At 59.8% G+C, this 18,588-nt stretch overlaps 1 protein-coding gene across 2 annotated transcripts in view; it reads right to left on the bottom strand.

The window, feature by feature from the left end:
- Window positions 1–18,588, bottom strand: part of CASZ1 (castor zinc finger 1) — a 122,437-nt gene that overhangs the window by 25,299 nt on the left and 78,550 nt on the right. For both annotated transcript variants that reach the window (XM_007980592.3, XM_007980591.3), the window contains one exon: window positions 931–1,419. In XM_007980592.3, the coding sequence (XP_007978783.3) occupies window positions 931–1,419 (489 nt within the window). The remainder of the gene's footprint in view (window positions 1–930; window positions 1,420–18,588) is intronic.

Genomic DNA, 18,588 nt, shown 5'->3' with positions numbered 1-18,588 from the left:
CTTATATGCATAATTATGTGGCTGTGCAGGGCTCCCCGCACAGGGAGGAGATGCACCCCTTGCTGCAGGGGAAGGGCTAGGGGAGCGGGCAGGGGAGGCGCAGGGCACCAGACACAAGGCTGGGAAGGAGGCCAGGGGCAGAGAGAAGGCCCAGACCTGGGGGCTGTGGTCCTGGCGACCCCCTTGCCTGCTGGAACCCCAGGCCCGCCCTCCCCTAAGCAGAAGGCGTGCAGGGCGGCTCTGGATCCCCAGGACGTGGAGATACCAGCAGAGCAGGGCCTCCGTGCCTCGTGGGAGAGAGGTCAGCCAGGGGACCGCGGCCAGGGCAGCTGGCTGTAAGAAGATACGGCTGGCCGGGCTGGCAATCCGTGTGGCCCTGAGACGTCCTGCTGGGAGGGCCAGGGACAGCAGTGTAGGGAAGGAAGAGGAGGCCAAGGGGAGTGGCGGGAGAACAAAGCTTGTCCTGGGCTCCTCTGAGAAAGCGCCCTAAGTAGCAGCATGCGCAGACAGCAGGCTCACAAGGTTCATGCTGTTGACCACTGCGCCCCTCTTGTGCCAGGTACTGTGCCCGGTAAGCTCAGGCCTCACAGGTGTGTGTAAAGAGTCACCTACTCACCATCTGTCCAGCCACCTATCCTATCCGTCCATCTATCCAGCCACCCTCCCTTCCTCCCTCTCCACCTGTCCACCCCTCTGCCTGTGGTTTCTCAAAGACCCACTGTGTGGGGCAGCTCCAGTCCTTCCCTTCTCACCTGGGGTGCCCCTCCCTGTCCTAGTCTCTCCCACTCCAGGAGTCCTCCCTGGGTGGGACGAGGGGCAGGTATTTAGAGCAGGAGTGAGGAGTCCAGTGTGCTCACCAAACACACTGTCCCTTCCCCGATGGCCTCCCTGTCCCGGCCTTCAGCCTCCCTTCGAAGGCCAGGCACCCACCTGAAGGCTGCTTGGCACTGGGGCCGCTGTCCTCCTTGGAGGCTGCCCCGTCCGAATCCTTCTCCTCCAGGGCACCGCTGTCCTTGGAGGGCTCCTCCGCGGGGTCTTCCTCATCGCTGCACCCCTGGGGCTGCACCATGTAGACACCCTCGGGCGGCAGCTCCAGACCCTCGCGGGCAATTCGCCCCAACACGGGTGTAGGCGCTGGCTCCTCACTGTACTCCCCGTTCACCCACTTCTCGATCACCGCCCGTCTCTTGTCTTCTTCGCTGCGGGGGGCCCGGGCTGCCCCAGACTCAGGGCCACTGCGCTCTGGGTCCCGGGGCCGTGATGGGCTGCCCTCCGCGTGGGAGCTGGCGTCAGTTCGCTTCTCCACCACCACCTGGCGGCTCAGCTTGGCGCAGATGGCGTTCAGCTTCAGGCCGCCCTTGCGCTTGGGTGCCATGGCGGGCTTGCCGGCAGGCGGGTCCGTGCACCGGGTGCCCTCAGCTGCAGGGATGGAGGAGGGCATGGAGGTCAGAGGTGTGCAAGGCCAAGCGCAACCCACCCTCCCAAACAGCCCTGCATCCCCCAAGCTGCAGGCCTCCCCCATCAACCACGGTTCCATCAAACTGCCCTGAGACTGCTTGGCACATGTCTGTCTCCCCCACTAGTCTACGAGTTCCTTGGCAGCGCTTGAGAATCACTCTACTTTCTGGGCCTGGCAGGGTGCCTGGCACAGAGCAGGTAGTTCAAGAAGTAATCTGTAAATGAACAAATGAATGAATGAATGACTCTTCAACTACAAGGGGCGCCCAGGTCCTGGAGGCATTTCCTAGGCTTGCTGGGCCCTGGGAGGGGCTGTGCCCTTTGACACACAAGGAAATTGAGGCCCAGGGAGATTAAGGAGCCGGCTATGCCGTCAGGCTTTCAACGGACAGCGTGGAGTTGCTGGCGGTCGGTTCCACTTGGGAGCATCCTGCCTCACCACACATCCCCGGGGAGGAGTCACAGAGAGCCAGGGACCAGCCTGTGCCAGCCTCTTGCCTCACTGTCCCAGCAGCACTTGGCTGGCACCTCCCACCTGAGCACGTCAGCGCCTGGCAGCTCCTCTGCCAGGCCAGGTCCCTGGGCCTCACCTGACTGCAACCCTGCTCAGCAAAGAGCAGAGAGCTGTTCTCCCAGCCACTCAGGACCCTCCTGAAGGCCTCTGTGTTCCTCAATCTCCTCCTGGCCTCAGGGTCTTCCCCAGCCCTTGCTAGCCCCCTCTTGGCCTCTCTGGCCATTTCCTGTTGCCGCTCCCTTCCCCAAGCCTCAGTCAGAGCCGTCCAAGCGGAGTTCCTCACAGCCCTTCCTAGGGCCACTTGTCCCTGTCCCAGGACCTGGCTCCCCAGCCTCGGCCAGCCCCTGCAGCCCCGGAAGGCCTGGCCAGCCCACTTCCCAACCCCCAGGAGCTCCAGCTGGAGCAGAGTGGGATCGCTTAGATCCCTCATGGAAAGCCCCGAAGCGCCGGTCACAGCACCTAATCCCTGAACACGACAGCCCGACACACACAGCCGGAAGCCCTAACGAGGCGACTTGAAAGCCAGCGACCTCCCTCGCGGACGCACAGCCTGAACTCTGTCCCTGACAGGGCACCGAGGGTCCTGGGGGGCATATGGCAAGCCCACCCACCACACAGCCTGGGAGAGTGGACACACACACACACACACACACACAGTGTGGCCACATGTGGAATTGTCTGTCCATCCATCCATCTAAGTGAGCTCCTTCTGTGGGCCAGACCTTGTGGTGCGGCTGACGGCAGTGACCACAGCAGCAGGGGCTCAGCTCACACTCATTGTGTACAAAACAAAATGTGCCTCTTCGTGGCCCTCACTGGAGACATGGGCGTGTCAGAGTCTCCACACAGGTAGGAAGGCTAAGTGAGGGCAGGGCCCCCGGCTCCATGGTCAGAAGGGGCTTCACTCTGAGATCACCCCCTGCCAACTTTCCACACACCTGGAAACCCAATGAGAGGCCTACTCAGGCAGGAATGGCAATACCTGGGTCCACCCAGGGGCCGCATCCCTGAGGTGAACTTGACTCATTCGCACAGATAACCGTCCCCCGATAGACACGGAGCCTGGCAGTCTCAGCCAGATCCTTCCCTAGTAGCCAGTGGCCAGTACGGATGGCTCACTTGGCCCAGACGAGACAGTGATTCTAGCCCGGCCAGGCCCACTGCCAGAGAAGGGTCTTCTCAGTCTACTCCCAGGCCTTCCAGTCCTGTGACCCTGGCTTCAGGGCCTTAGACACTTGCCCAGGCTGATGCCCACTCTACCCAGGTTCGTCCACATCTCCAAGTCTGTGCTGCCCACACCCAAGACCCCGAGCACGATGCGGGGCCCCTCTTGAAGTTCTGAGATGGGGCCTCCTCTTCACAGCGTCCCACTAGACCTCGGAGCTGCCCAGCAGGTTCTGTGACCCGGGTTTCCTCCAACAGGCCTCCGGGGGAGCAGGCCTCACCTGGTCCCCTTGTCCCCTGCCCTGGATGGGGAAAGGAAGGGGGAGTGGGGAGCCTGCACTATTTTTACCAGGAGGTAAGCAGCCAAGTGTGGATGGCAGACGGCAAATGAATCTATAAATATTTATCCTAAGGAAGAGGGAAGCAGAAGCTCCCAGGGCTGCACTTGCTGCTGGTGACGCCCCCTCCCTGGGCCCCCACCCATCCTGGAGCCTCCCCACACTTTGGCCCACCCAGTCCAGCCCACCTTCTCCCCATCTCGGCTGTGTGCCTGGCTCAGTCCCTGCCCGGGCCCCCACCAGCTGCGGTGCAGCTGTGTACCCAGGACCCGCCCCCAGCCCCAGGCCCCTTTGCTCCTGCCGACTCCCCCGGCACCTGCCCTCCAGCTGCTGCGCTGCCCCAGCCCACCTGCCTTCCAGATGCTGCCCTCCCTCTCCCTCTCCTGCTGGTCCCAGGGGTGGAGGTGGGAGGCGTGTAGGCCGGGGACACAGGGGCAGGAGGCAGAGGTAGGGCTTAGGTTTGTAAGCGCAAGCGCTTGCGAGACTAGGCGGCGGGAACGGGGGTGCTTTGGAGCTGAGGTCTAAGCTGCCCGCCGCCTTCCGGCCCAGGGCCCTGGGATCCATAGACGATCCCCCCCACACCCCCACCACCCCGCTGTGGTCTGACCCCAGACTCCTGTCCATGTAAACATTCCTCTGACTTTCTTCCCTAAAATATAAACGCCGTGGCCAGGCCTCAATGGAAGGAAGCCATCCGTCCCCAGCCCTGTCACTGCCCCTTTCATCTCCTTCCCGCCACCAGCCTGCCCGCTGCTCTATTTACACTGGACACTTCCTCTGGGAACAATACTGCCCAGGAGGCAGGCTTGGGCCAGAGGGTGGGAAGGCGAGGGGACTCCTGCTCTGCTTCCCCGGAGACGGAGACAGGAGAGGCGGGGGGAGGGGCCGCCGAGGGGGGCTCGGCCAGGCCTGGGACCCACGCACAGCCAAAGCCCACTCTCTGCTGGTGGTGGTGCTCTTGGCCTCCAGCCTCTGGCCCCAGGGGCTCTGGCGCAGCACCAGGATATGGCCTAGCCTCTGGGGTCAGGGAGTCATGAGCTCACGGCAGAGCTCTGCCCTGCTCTGCCCTGCGCTAGCTCTGGCCCTGGGCAAGATTTTTCCCTGTAGAAAGGTGGCTGGCTACCAGGCAAGAGGGCACCTGTCTGTGCCAAGCACAGCGCCCGGCAGGCATGAATCTGGGAAAAGGCAGCTGAGCCCTGGGAGGGCCACCAGGTATATTTGGTGCCACACCTGGGCTTGAGATTCCAAGGCTGAGAAACCTTACCTGGCCGGGAAGAGGCAGGGGACAGAGAAGAGGCCAGAGGTCTGGGGCAGGGGTGGGCTGGCCTCTCAGCCCCTCCTCGGATTCCCAGGTTTGGGACCTTCCCTCTCAGGGCGCCACGAGCAACAGTCCCCCAGCAGGTCTCGGAGCTGAGCAGACCCTGCACAGCGTTGGGGGAAAGGGGCATGGATTAGACCGTCCACCTTTCCGGGTACTAACGGATGACTTGTAACGGCCCAGCGGAGCCAGTACTGTCATTGTCCCATTTCATAGAGGAGGACGCTGATCCTGGAGCTGTAGACACCCCAGAGCCCAAGCTCACCCTGGCCAGGAGCTCCCGAAGGCGGGGACTCAGCCCTATCCCCATTAGGGCTCCTGAGCCAGCCCTAGGAAATGCCAGGCCTCTCTGCAGGGACTCCTTCCCCTGCCCCGTCCCCTCCTCACCCTCACTTCCTGTTCCCATAACACGGAGCCCCCTAAAGTGTTAACTGCGATGGGTAAAACGGTGCAGCAGATTGCTACAATAAATAATTTACTGATATTTATAAATATTCAAATCAGCCGGCTTCAGAAATCGAATGAAGGGAGGGCCTCGGGAGAAGCCCCGTTATGGCATGAATCTCATCGCTCCCTCCACAGGCTGGGGCAGGCCAGGGTTCCTGCTGGCTCTGGGTGAGCAGGGCGTTCCTGTCGCTGCACCTGGATCCCCAGTCCCCTGGTCTTGCTGCTCTCTCGGGGTAGCCTGCTCAGGGCCAGGCCCCCTCCCACAGGCATCCTGGGTTCAAGGGGAGGAGAGGCTCCAGCACCCACCACCCACGGCCCTGGGTCTCAGAGCTGCTTGTCCTGCCTCGACAGTCAGTGGGGGGTGGTCTTTCCCAGGGGGCTGGGCAGGCCTGGCAGCCCCTCCCCACCCGTGAGTAATGTGTTTTGGGGCCAGGCTGCCTGTCAGCTCCTGGGCTCCGGGTGCTTTATGGGCTCTGCTTGGTGGCTCTGAACTCCCTGGTAGGAAATAAAGTTCTCCCTGCGCGTCCCTTCTAAACATTTCACTCAGTGGAAACGGTGTTTAAGAAAAATGAGGACATATTTCTTCCTAAGGATGCAGTATCCCCTTTGGGCGGCCTAATGCCCGCTGTATATCAGGAGGTGGGGAGGCAGGGGCCAGGAACCAGTCCCTGGGGTGGGGGTGGGCTGGGGCCCCGCCTTCCCACTGCCAGGCAGCTCGGGGGCCACTCTGGTAGCTGCCCTGCGCCATGGTGTCTGGGGCCATAGAGCAGCTGGCATCCTCTGAGCACCATGTCTGTGCTGGGTGCCTTACGGTGCCACCTTGTTGATGCCCCCAGGAGCCCCACATGGTCGGCTGTCCTGTCCATTCCCACATAAGAAAGCAGAGGCGGCCAGGCTGGTAGCTGCCCACAGTTAGTGCTGGAGGCCAATTCCCACCAGGCTCAGATGCCCAAGGTTATAATCTTCAGCCCCACCTGTGTCCCCCACAGCCTCCCATCTAGGCATCCTGGAGTCAGCAGCAGGCAGCTGCCAGGGCTTCCACCCTGCCATTCCCCTCCGAACTTGCAGCTCACGGGCCACGAGCCCCAGTTTTGGGGTGCTGTGCTGGCGTCCTTTCAACAACCTCTCTCTAAGCACCGTGTACAGACCAGACCCCGGGCTGACTCCTCAGGCTACAACGTGGGCACACCGGCAGCCCCGGTTCCCGCACCATGGATGCTCAGTTCAGACTTGGGAATGAACACTTCAAAGGCAGTACAAGAGCCATCTCTATAGTGGGCATCACAGGTCCACAGGAGTGGCAGGTCTGGAGGCCAGGAAGGGCCCAGGTACCTACCCCTCCCCCCTCCTGTGAGGTAGATCACAGCCCATTTCTGCCTGAATGGTTCCTTCCCCATCTTTCAGCTGTGACCCCTCCCCCAGCCAGGACCCATCCCCTCCGAGGGGGGCGTCCTTCCCTCTTGGACCCGATTCTGCCTCCAGCTCCTAATAGAAGGGCCTCCAAGTTCTGTGGGAGGAATGGTTGTTGCTCCCCAGGGGTTCAGCCAGGGCCCTAGGGGTTCAGCCAGGTCCCCTGACCCTCAACAGCTCCAACCTGGGTGGGGGGCGTGCTTGGCCACTGGGCCCTAGCTTGCCCCACTTTGTTTATTTATTTATTATGATTTTTTTAGTCCAGTTAAAAGGTTTACTATCCAGACGCGTCTAAGTGGCCTCACTTAGCGTAAGTAACTCTATAAATCAGGGGAACTGTTAGCATCCACCGCACAGGCTGGCTATCAATCTCCCCCAGGTCACAGCCAAACAGGAAGGGGAGAAAAAAGAGAGTTACCACCCAGGGGAGATTTAAAACACACACACTGAGCAAACGCGCACAGACTGCATGCATGCCTGTGCGCGCGCACACACGCGCGGGCATCTGTGTTTGTACCATCCCGTCATATTCACACGTGCACATGGAGAATCAGGGAGCGCTGCATGTGGTCATGGTAACAGAACACAAACATGGCTCCTGCAGCCATGAGGGGAGACAGAACTGAGGGAGGGGGCTTCGGGTGAGCCTAGGACCCCCAGGCCCAGGCTGACTATCAGTGCCTGAGCTGCCCTGCTCCGGGCAAGTGTCTCTGGAGGGCAGTGGAGGGGATCTGATTGGTCCTCTTCCCTCTCTGTGGCCCCCACCTCTGCCAAACCCTAAGGGCCTAAGCTTTTCCCTTTCCCAGCCCCAGGTGGGCACTTGACGGGGGTGGAGCCCGGAAAAGGAGGCAGGAGGCTGTGAGCTGCGGGCCACCCCAGCAGGGCATGATGTCATCTCGGGTCCTCACTCCCTTTGCCCGAGGCTGGCACACCCCAGATGTGGCACTGGGCTCAGGAAGGGCAGCATCATCTAAATGGGTGGCTGACTGCCACGCGGTGCACTGGAGGGTGCGAGGCTAGGATGACGGCAGAAACAGCCTATCTTTTCATGGGAGCAGGTGTGGCTGGCTGGGTGTCCACACAGCCTGGACGGCCCTGGAGAGGCCCCAGACCTACACAGCCCCACAAGCTGTGCCATGCCACAGACTGGTGTGGGGGAGGCGGCTCCTGGCATCTCCTCTGGGTCCCAGAGGTGGATGTGGGCAAGGCAGCCCAAGGTGGGGGACCTGCCCAGGCCACCTCCTCTCCCTGCTTGCCCGAGAGGCCTCCCTGGCTCTCCTGCCCGCCGCATCTCCCCATGAACTCTATTTCTCTTTCCTCTCTGAAAACAACTGAGCTGTAAATACTGTTTAACCTTCTCCCCCCTTCCCCCCACCCCCTCCCCTCCGCACTATAAAAACACAAATATGCCATAACTCAGCCGCCCTGCCGCCCAGCCTCCAACATGCCCCGCGCCCGGGCCTCTCAGGAAGGTCATTACAAACGACTTTCCGATTCACTGCTCCTGAAATAATTTTGTGTATTAAAACCTGAATCTGCACTTTCTGGGGCCGAAAGCCTCGCTTAATTATGGCGGGTGTCCTTGGGACGGACAGTGATCCTTCACTCGCCAGCCCGCGCTCCAGCCCTCCGCCCGCCGGCCCGCCCCCCTCCCCGGGCCCAATCTGTTTTCAAAGTGTGTCTGTCCTTTATTAAATTGTTTTCTTTTCCACATTATCAGTTGCCATGGAGACCTCATCTCTCGGATTATTTGAATTTCATTATATCTATTGATTTGGGAGCATTTCATCTTTTTTATTGTTTTTCTGTCAATTTTCAAAACGAATAACCATCTAATTTGCGTCAGTGCTGATTATGTTTGTCCCTCAATAGAGGTCGGCAGCTGCGCTGGGGAAACAAATCAATGAAAAACCATCATAAAACTCCCCACTCCAGTCTCCAGGATGTGTGGGTGACATTCCACGCCTGCGAGAGACACACTCATCAGCTCCAACTTCGGCGACGGTGGCGGCGGCTCCGTTCCACGTCCGCCTCCTTTGGCCTTAATATTTAATTTCGCGATTTGGGGCATTATTAGTGGTGTTTTTATTAGCGCGTGTGCTTGTGAGTGTTTGGTGGTGGGCTGGCGGTTCCATTAATTTGTGGGTGAGGCAGGGAAGCCCCAGAGGAGAGCAGGGCAGACGGCGTTGGGGTGCAGTGGCGAGTGGAGAAAAGAGGGGAAAAGCTCCGAGGGGGGCGGGAGCCTGGGGACCAGGAGGGCCCCGCGGAGGGGCTGGAAAAGGGGGACCGAGTGAAGGGGAGGAAAAGAGGGAATTCAAATTGCTTACTTTGTTGGTTTTTTTAAATAATTTATGCAATTTTAAGCATTTATGTATAAATTTTTTAATAAGCCACCCTGGAGCAGGATGGCCATTAACATCCCAACGTCCTTCTGTCCAATGGGCTGGCGGAGAGGATCAATTTCTGAGAGTACTTTCCCTTTTTTATGACATGATAAAATGCTTTTAAAGCAACTTACACAAATATGGAATTTTTTTTTTTCGTCCCCTCTCCCTTCGCCTAACAGCCTTCTTATCTGCCAGGGAGGGGGAGGTTGTGTGCGTGCGCACACACACGTGCGCACGCACACACAGACACTCTTGCACTCTTGTGCTCACGCTGCCTCTCTCCTGCTGGGGAGGGGGCTGAGCGGGCTGGCAGGGAGACAGCCCCAGTTCTAACTGGAACTGGCCGCCTGTCCTTCTAACAAGGGCATAAACTTTCATTACCCATGCACGCAGTCAAAGACAATTTAGGGAAACGCGCTGCTTGGAAAAGGAAAACCTCAGCGATTCGTGGTCTATGCTGCTGCCACCATCTGGGGGGCTCCCACCATCTGGGGGGCTCCCACCTCCAGCTCTAGGGAACCCGGTCCCTGAACCTCTGGCCCTGCCAGCAGGAGGTCGGGTGAGGGCAGGACGGCTTCCGTGTGGACCCTGTGGGCAGGAGAGCCCACACAGAGAGTAAGGATCTCCTCCTTGGCTCGACAGGACCATCCATGCACCGGGCTGAGGCCAGGCGCCCTGGGTCTTGCTCTCCTTGCCCTCTCTGGACGGCCTGTACTAACCCCAAACAGGGCTAGACCTTGAGAGCAAGTGCAGGCCTGTGTCATCCCTGCCACCGCAGGCCTGGATCAGAGCAGAAGCTCAGCTTTGCAGATGGACGGACCGACGGACTGAATGGCGACAAAGCGGGGAAACAGGCCCTAAGGTATCCTGAGGTGCCTGCGGGGGCCCCACAGATGCTGGGGCAAGATGCCCTCCCCAGGTGCCCCTGCTCTAGAAGCAGCTCTGGTGCAGAAGTGCCTCTTCCTATAGAGTCAGGGCGTTGACCACCATCACCCCTACCTGGGCATGAGCCCCTGACTTCCCCGGAGATGGGAAGGCCTTCTAAGAGGAGGGCCAGTGCCTCCAGATCTCAGGGTGACCCTGCCTCCTCTGCCTCTTCCCTCTCCTGATGAAGGCAAAGAGGAACCGAGGGATGCCCTGCCCAAGCCCCCACCAGCCGACAAGGACAGTCCTGAGTCCAGCGTGGGGTCCGAGCCTTCCCTGGCACTGCCGCTGCGGGAGGGCATCCAGCCCTCTGAGGCCACCGTGGGATACCTGGGCTTTGGCAACTTCCACAGAAGATAAATCAACTCCAGAGACCTGGCCCTTTGGAAAGCTCGTCACTTTAGCGTATTCCCTGCCCTGGGCTCGGGTCCCCAACTGTAACGCAGTGTTGCTGAGGGGATGATGTGGGCACACGTCTGGCTGGGGCTGCAGCCAGCCACGGTGCCTCCCTGATGCTCCACGGTGACTGTGGGCAGAGTCCCCTCCTCGGAGCCGGGAGCACTGCTTCCTGCCCGGTAACTGCAGGGCACTGCAGACCTGGAGTTCGGCCCCGTGTGGCCCTGCCCACCTCTGCCTCGGGATCTGAGAGCTGCCCTAGGCCTCCTCCTCCCATCCCCGCAAAGCTCAACTTCTTCCTGGGCCTCACCTGCCCCAGCCATCCAGACCCGATCTGGAGCTGACCAGTGGGCAGCCCAAGAAGGTCCCCACGGGTCCCCGGGCCCTCTGTTGTGGCAGCTGGGGAGCAGACCTGGCCGCCCTGAGCCCTCCGTGGGGATGCAAGGGGAGCATCCACCCCTCCTTTTTTTCTGTGCTGAGATACCCCCCCAACCAACTGTCATTAAAATAACAAGTTTCTGTTACAATCTAAACATTCCCACATCGCATAAAGGGTTATATTACACCCGAGTCACTCCCGGCCCGTGTTTGCACAGAAAAGCTCACGGCAGGTCCCCCCTCCTGACGAAGTGACTTATTAAAGTTTAAACAGTAATTAACAGAACAATAAAAATAAAGGGATGTTTGGGGAGTCGTAGCGCACACAGGGTTTTTGGCAGTGCCAGCAGTTTTTCAGTGCCCTGCGCTGGCAGCAAAATGCGACTGTGAAGCCAGTGGGGACAGAGGACGGGCCCAGGGCTGAGCCAGGGAGTCCTGAGGCCTAAAGGGCCAGAAACCCCGAGGCAAGGCTGGTGGGAAGGAATGGGGATCCTGGGGTGGCAGGGTGGGCACAGTGCGAGCAGGCGGGGTGGTCCGGCATGGGCAGGGAAGAGGCCTGGGTGGGGAGGCTTCAAGAGGGGTGAGGCCAGTGCCCAGCTGAGCCTCAGGCACTTCCGGGAGCTCAGTGCCTCGGTCACATCCGGCCACCTCCGCACCGACCTGGCTAGGGGAGGTGTCAGGTCCCCCGACACTGTGGGCATTAGGAGACCCTGCAGTTAATGATTCCTGGGGCTGGACCCCAGCCACTCTGGGCTCTTCTCCCAGTTGGGCAGGTACCCCCACCCCCGTCTCCAGCTCCTGTGGCCGGGGCACTGTGGGAACTCTCCTGGCCCCTATTAAGCATGGGTAAGGACTCAGGGGCCAGCCAGCCTAGCACATGACCCTCCCCTACCCACCCCCAACAAAGGGAGAAAGTGGCCAGCTTGCTGGGCCAGGTGGGACCCAGTGGGGAAGTCCTCTTTCCCCAAAGTTTGCAGGGAGTTGGCCTGGCAGGCTGGTCCGGGCCAGAGCTGCCTGGAATGGGCAGGGTTAGGCCTGTTACCTTCAGCCTTGCCTCTTCTCCCTCGAGTTCCATCCCAGGGGCTCAGACACCTGCCTGCCAGGGATGGCAGAGACAGTCAGAACGAACCAGGCACCCAACCCCGGCAGCCAGGGAGGGGTCCCAGGAAGAGGGTGGGGCTCCCCCTGGACCTAGGCTGGCTCAGAGGCTTGGGGGCCAAGGAAGGAGGGACAGCAGGAACCCCTGATGGCCACACAGAATGTGTGATCTCAGGGTGGCGACAAACCCATGCCAGCCAAGTGACAGACACCAAGGCCCTACTGGACTGGCCCAGACACCCATCCCCATGCTGCTTCTCATTCCCTCTCCCAGAAGCCCTGGGCCCCTGCTGTTGTTGACCACGTTGAGGGAGGGCCCCCACCTGTCCGCTGCTCATCCCTGTCGTTCCTCTCCAAGGAGAGCCACCGCAGAAGCAAAGCTCTCACCCCACCACACAGCATTAGCCCTAAAAAGTGACCTTTCAACAGAACATCCCCAATGCAGGCTCTTTCCACCAGGACAGAGAAGATACCAAGGGCCCCCAGGAGGCCTCTCCACCATCCTCTGAACAAAGGAGCTCTCCTCCTGGGCTTCTCCATCTCCCTCTGTGCCTCAGTGGGCCAACCTGCCTAGGGGTACCCTGGGATCCTATTTCCACAGCAGCCTCCCACTACCTTGGTGCCTGCCCTGGACCAGCGTCCAGCTCAGAAATGACCCCCCAACCCAGGGCCAGCAGCCCCATAGTTTCTTGACGAGGGCACCTTTGCTGATTCCTCCACATCCCAGCCACATAGGCCAGCAGGAGCCTCTATGAGGCCTGCATGGAGGTGAGATGCTGGGCTGGGCCAGAGACTCTCTCTAACATTCTGTCTCCCAGGATCTAGGTCCTGGTAGCCGGAGGGTATCAAGCGCATGCACTCTGTCCTGGCTGAACCCCATACTGCCTGGCTCTGCCACTGCCTCTCGCTGAGGCCCCTGTGGGCACAGCCAGCCAGGGGGTGCAGGGCCCCACAGACCTCAGTGTTGCCTGGGCTCTGGCACGTAGGACGTGAAGGAAAGCCAGCAGCTTTTCTCCCCCTCTTTCCTGGGCAGAGCCCTTTGGGGCTTCATCTCCCCCCACCTCCAAGATGAGTGAGTCATGGTGAGGGCAGAGTGGAGGGTCGAGACAGAGAGCTCAGGAGGGGGCAGGTGACGCTTCCCAAGCCTCCAGCTGCTCTGCTCAGGCTGGAAGGAACGCCAGGAGCTCACACTCACTCGCTGCTGGAGGAGGCAGACTGAGTCACCCAGCGCCAAAGCCTTGCTGGAGCAGGAGGGGGCAGGAGAAGGCGCCTTCAGGGTCAGGGGAACGACTGACAGGGGGCAAGGCAGAGGGTGTCTGGGTGGCACCAAGGGGGCAGGTGGGGACAGGGGCCTTCTCATGGGTACGTCTAAAATGGGCAAACAGGGAACCAGTTGCTCATCCTGACCCGCTGTTTCTAGAATCTGTGTGTGGGCCACGGCAGGGGCGTGGCAGGTGGCTCTGGCTGGACACGGAGCTAAGGAGGGCAGCCTGCACTTAGGTCCCACACACCTTGGGACAAGGGACAGCTATCAGGGTGGAGGCTGTCCTAGGTGCACAGAACTTTAGACCTGGAAGGGGACTGAGGTCCAAGAGGCTGAGAAACTTGGCAAAAGCCCAGGTCACTCACTCACGAGGACTAGATAGCTCCAGGGGCGCAGTTCCCAGTGGGGGCCCTCTCTCACCCAGCAAATCCGACGCTACACATTTCTGTTTCACAGCAAAACTTTCCGCAGCCTTGGAGATTGCACCAGGCCCCTTGGGCCCCAAATACCACAAGGGCCCCCTGCTGCGGAGAAATTGAGCCACACATGACCCAGTGGGCAAGGACCCCAAATGGCTCCGAACCAGCACCTGGGGGGTGCAAGGCCTGGAACCAGGCTCCCCCACCCTCTAGGGGAAGCCAAGTGGAGGCTGGCTGCGTGGGCTGGCTGACCCACCGGAAATGGGCAGAACGTGTGTGGCAGAGGGAGGGGACCTTTCTCTTGCAGGGACTGAGACACTGAGACCTTCCAGTGTGTGCTGAGGGGGAGACAGGGCAGGCGCTCTCTGGGGATGAGAGGAAAAGCCTGGACCAGAGAGAGACCTCGGACAGCAGGCCCAGCCCAGGGGAGGCGGCAGCGTGGGCAGCAGGTGGCAGAAGAACGCTGGGTGGCACGCCACCCGCCCTCCCTGCAGCCCGTCTCCACAATCCCCTTACTGAGGCCAGTGGCGGCGACCATGACGAGGACATGAGGGGACTAATTTAGGAGTATTTTTAAAACGGTGGCCCTGGTGGAGGGCTTGAGCAGTTGTCAGCCATCTGGAATAAGGAATTACAATCACCTCCCTAATCCTATATTCCCTAAACCCTAAAGCTGGTTACAGTGCGAGGAAGAGGCAGCAGGTGGGTGAGGGTGGGGGGGTCTGTTCCAGAAGGGGGCAGAGCCCAGGGAGGTGCCCACAGGCCAGGGCAGCACCGCCCCTGGGAGGGGGCAGGGGCCGGGGCTGAAGATCCCAGTGTCCTCTGAGCCCCTCCAGCTCCCCCACCCGCTCACGAACACTCGCTCCCTGGGCCGTGCTGGCTCGCGCAGGGGCCGTCAGGTAAATTAGATCTGAAAGCTGACAATTTCTGACCATATTTCCTTGATTATTTCAAACAAATGCACAGCAGCCGCTGTAAGGAGATTAAAGTGACATAAACGTCCCGAGTGGGAGGGGGGAGGGCAGAGGATTCAGGTCACCCCCATCCGTCCCCCGCCTGACAGACGCTATATCGCTATCCAATCCAATAAAAAATCCCCCCCTTTTGCTTTAATTAATTTTACAGCTAGCTTGCTTAATTACTTTCAATCAAAATCCTCCTGCCATCGCAAAATTAGAGATGGTTGAGCTCCATTAGCCTAAATTCTTCATTTCCATATAGAAAAGAGGCTGTCTGCAGAGCCAGCCTGGGCCCCTGGCAGGACAGACGCCCGTCTGCCCGCCCGCTGCCAGCCAGCCCACCCCTGGCTTCCGCTCTCTGGCTATCTCTGGCCTATGTGTGTCCCCTCACTCTCCTCCACCACCGCTCCCTGGGCCGCGAAGAGCTGAGGTTCAGGAGGGGCACCCGTTGCCCCGACTTCCCAGGATTCAAGAGGGGACTTTGGGGCTGGCACGGAGCTACCCACCAGGGCCTGCAGCTTTTGATGAAAGCATTGGCTGATCCTGGGAGCCTGCTGCCTCCAGGACAGAGCCTAGTCCCAAACCTGAGGCAGACAGGTCTTGGGCTGTCCGCACCACCTGCCCCAGGAAGGGGTCCCTCTCCCAGCAGGGCGGAAACACCCCAGCCTTGGACTTAGGCCCCAGTCAGAACAGACCCCTGGAACCAATGCCACCCAGGGTTCCCTCTGCCGATTCCTGCCTGGAGTCATTGTTCACCATCAGGGCGACTCGGGCTAGCTGTCTCGATGGTGCTACCAAACAATGTAGCAGCCCCCTCATACTCTGGCATTCTCCTAGGGGCCCCCCACGGGCCCTTCCTCCCTATCCCATAGTCCTGGTTCCCAGCCTGCAACAGCTGCACCTCCACCCCCAGCCTGGGTCGAGTGGGTGATGGGTCTGGGCTCTGTCCACATCCTGTGCCTGCACGGGTGCCCTTCTCCTCCCCTCCACCTGCCTCATCTTCACAGTCCCCAACCCCAACTCTGGAAGCTCCACTTCAGGTTTTCCATACTACAACCCCGAGTGTCACCACAGGGTCCGGCCCAACCTGGGCTCCAGCTGATTAAGGATCTGCAACAGGATGTAGGGATTATAGTAAAACCTGGCTCCGGATCTACAGGGGCAGCAGGCCAAGTCTTGGCCCTAGGACTCCCCTCCCTCCCCTTCCAGCATCCCTACCCACTCCCCATCCCAATCCCAGCTGCCAAGTAAGGGAGGAAGGCTGAGCCTTCGGGGACTCCTGGCTGGAGTCTGGGGGGTTCGAACTGACAAGGGGTGGCATTAAGAAGCCCAGGCCAAGTCCTGCAGAAAGGCTGGGGTGGGGTAGGCTGGGGAAGGGGAGTGATGGCTTTATGCCACCAGGCTTCCTTCTCAGGGAACCAATGTGAAAGTGGGGTGTCCTGGGCCGGACCTCTGGGCAAAGGCTGAGTAAGCAGGGAAGGAAGTGCCCTAAGGGCCAGGAGAGCCCCTTCCAGGCAGAAGGCCTTACCACGCTGCCACATGGCTCCAGCTGGATGGCACAGGGGGTGGGGGGGAGGGGGGGTGCAAGGCCGGCTCTGGAGGTGGAGGAAGGAGCTGAACTTAGACCTCTAGGGCCTGTCTTCTGGACATCAGGGACCACAGGTCAGTCTGCAGGCTCCTCACTGGTCCTGTTCTAAAGATGAACTCAAGTCCTCTCCTCCTGGCTTGGCTGAGCTTCTCAAATATATCCTGAGGAGCTACCGGCACTGCCCCCTCTGCCCTAGGGATCCTGGGAGGATGGTTTCGGGTCTCAGGGGGTGCAGTGTCACAGGCTCTAGCATTACTGCTTCACACTTGAAAGCACAAAGGGTAGGACAACTTCGGGCTGGAGGAGGGTGTCCAAGAGGCCACACCCTGGCTGGGCCCTGAGGTCAGCAGGTGAAGAAGGTGAGGGGGCAGGCGGGTAGACGGACTCGCTGCTAAGCCCAGCTGGGCCCTCCTGGGCTCCGGTCCCTCCATGCAGGTCTGAAGCCTCCCTCCCACCCCCCTATCAATGAGTCACTAGCAACAGGGACTAGGAAGCGGGAAAGCAGACGCAGCCCCAGTCTTTGGGGACACACGCTCACATGCTGACTTCCTGGGTGTTCCCCCTCCCACTGGGGCAGGGATGGGGCCTCATATCCATCATTCTTTCTGTCTTTTTTTTTTTTTTGGAGACAGAGTCTTACTCTGTCGCCCTGGCTGGAATGCAGTGGCACGATCTCGGCTCACTGCAACCTCCACCTCCTGGATTCAAGCAATTTTCCTGCTTCAGCCTCCCAAGTCGCTGGGATTACAGGCGCCCGCCACCACACTCGGCTAATTTTTGAATTTTTAGTAGAGACGGGGTTTCACCATGTTGGCCAGGCTGGTTTCGAACTTCCAGCCTCAAGTGATCTGCCCACCTCGGCCTCCCAAAGTGCTGGGATTATAGGCAGGAGCCACTGTGCCTGGTCTTTTTTTTTTTTTTTTTTTTTTTTTTACCTTAAAGTCTTTTATCCATCACCCTCACCGCCCTCCTCACCCTGATCTCCATGCCTGGCCCAGGTGGGTCGGGGCGGTGGAAGGGTGGATGGAAGAGTATGTAAGGGGTCAGGTAGTCAGAGATCAAAGGGCACAGCCCAGACCCTACTCCACCTGCCTGCCAGCCCGCATGGGGCAGCACCCGCTTCTCCCTGCCAGGCCCTCAGCGTGCTGCCCCCTCAGTGGCGGAAACCGCTCCTTCAGCTCAGCGCCCTGCCACTCCTCCTCCTACACAGCCTTCACGGGTCCCAGCTGACATTTCCCTCCCTCTGGGCAGCCTCCTGGGACTGTCGTCTCCCTCTGTCCTCACTGCACCCTGTCCTAGTCTTAGCACTTTTGTAGGAACTTGTTTAATTAGCCCTCTGCCTCACCAGCCTGCAAGATCCCTGGGACGAGACCACTGTTTCAGCGCGGTGTCTGGCCCAACAAATATTTACTGAGCGAATGTGGAAAATCCAGTGCTTCTCGAGCTCGTGAGGGTGGTGCTAGGCCCCAGGGACGTGGCCTGGCTTCTGGACTGATCCCCTCGGGGCTCCAGGAACCTTTCCTGGAGGGGTGGGGTGGGGACTCCCTGGGTGGGACTGAGCTGAAGCCCCCTCTCTTGGGTCTCCTGCCCTCTTGAGCCCCAGGCTCACCTCCAAACGCCCTTCACAGGGCTCTGCCCGGAGAACAAAAGACGCCCCAGTTGTTCCAACATTTCTCGGCGAGAGGAACAACTGTTGCTGGCCAGTCCCTTTCTGAATAAATCCTGCAACTGTTTGCAATGAAGTGCGACTCTCTCCCTCCACCTCCTGTCCCTGTCCCAAAAGGAGAAAAGGAGATTGAAAAAAGATGGGGGAAAATCCCATATCAAGCCCCACCATCTCCCTACACCCACTTTCAAGTTTGTCTGAAAATGTGATAAACACAACACACAGGGACAGCCACCTGCTGTCCCAGACAACTGGGACAGCCGCAGCTAAGGGTGAGGCTGTGAGATCAGGACCCAAAAACAGGAGGTGAGACAGTGAAGGCTGGAGGGAAGTGGAGGGTGTTGGGACGGGGAGAAGGGGCAATGAGAAATATCACCGTGAAGTGGGAGAGGCAGACGGCAGGGTTGTACTCAGCCCTGCAGGGGCAGAGGAAGGAGGGTCTACGGACCAAGGGCCCCGGGAAGGCTCCTGGGGGCCCGGCGGAATCCGGGAGGCAGGAGTTTCCAGTGGGGCAGTGGATACCGAGAGGGGAAGGAAAGGAGGGAGAGAAGTTGAGTGGGGAAGAGGGAGCGAGGTCTATTAAAAACCTCTCAGTGCATAACACAAAATGTCAGGGTTTATAGCTTCATTCTTGGCTTTGCCGGGACTGAGAACCCTGAACAGAAATGTCACCGCTTGTCATGTTTAATCACCTGCTGTTTGTTAACACCTTCCCTGCAAGGAGCCTGTCTCAATCTGCCCCTGGGCCCCCCAGGGACCCGGAAATAGAAAACATCTCTGTCTCCTTCTCTGGGCTCTTGGCCCTGCCTAGGGGCTCTTCAGCTCCATCTGAAGGCCTCCCGAGGAGCCCCAACGTGATC

The sequence above is a fragment of the Chlorocebus sabaeus genome, chromosome 20 (genome assembly GCF_047675955.1).
Source record: "Chlorocebus sabaeus isolate Y175 chromosome 20, mChlSab1.0.hap1, whole genome shotgun sequence".
Classification (NCBI taxonomy): Eukaryota; Metazoa; Chordata; class Mammalia; order Primates; family Cercopithecidae; genus Chlorocebus; species Chlorocebus sabaeus.
Note: the sequence above shows the minus strand (reverse complement) of the source record. Positions and strands in the feature narration are given on the sequence as shown.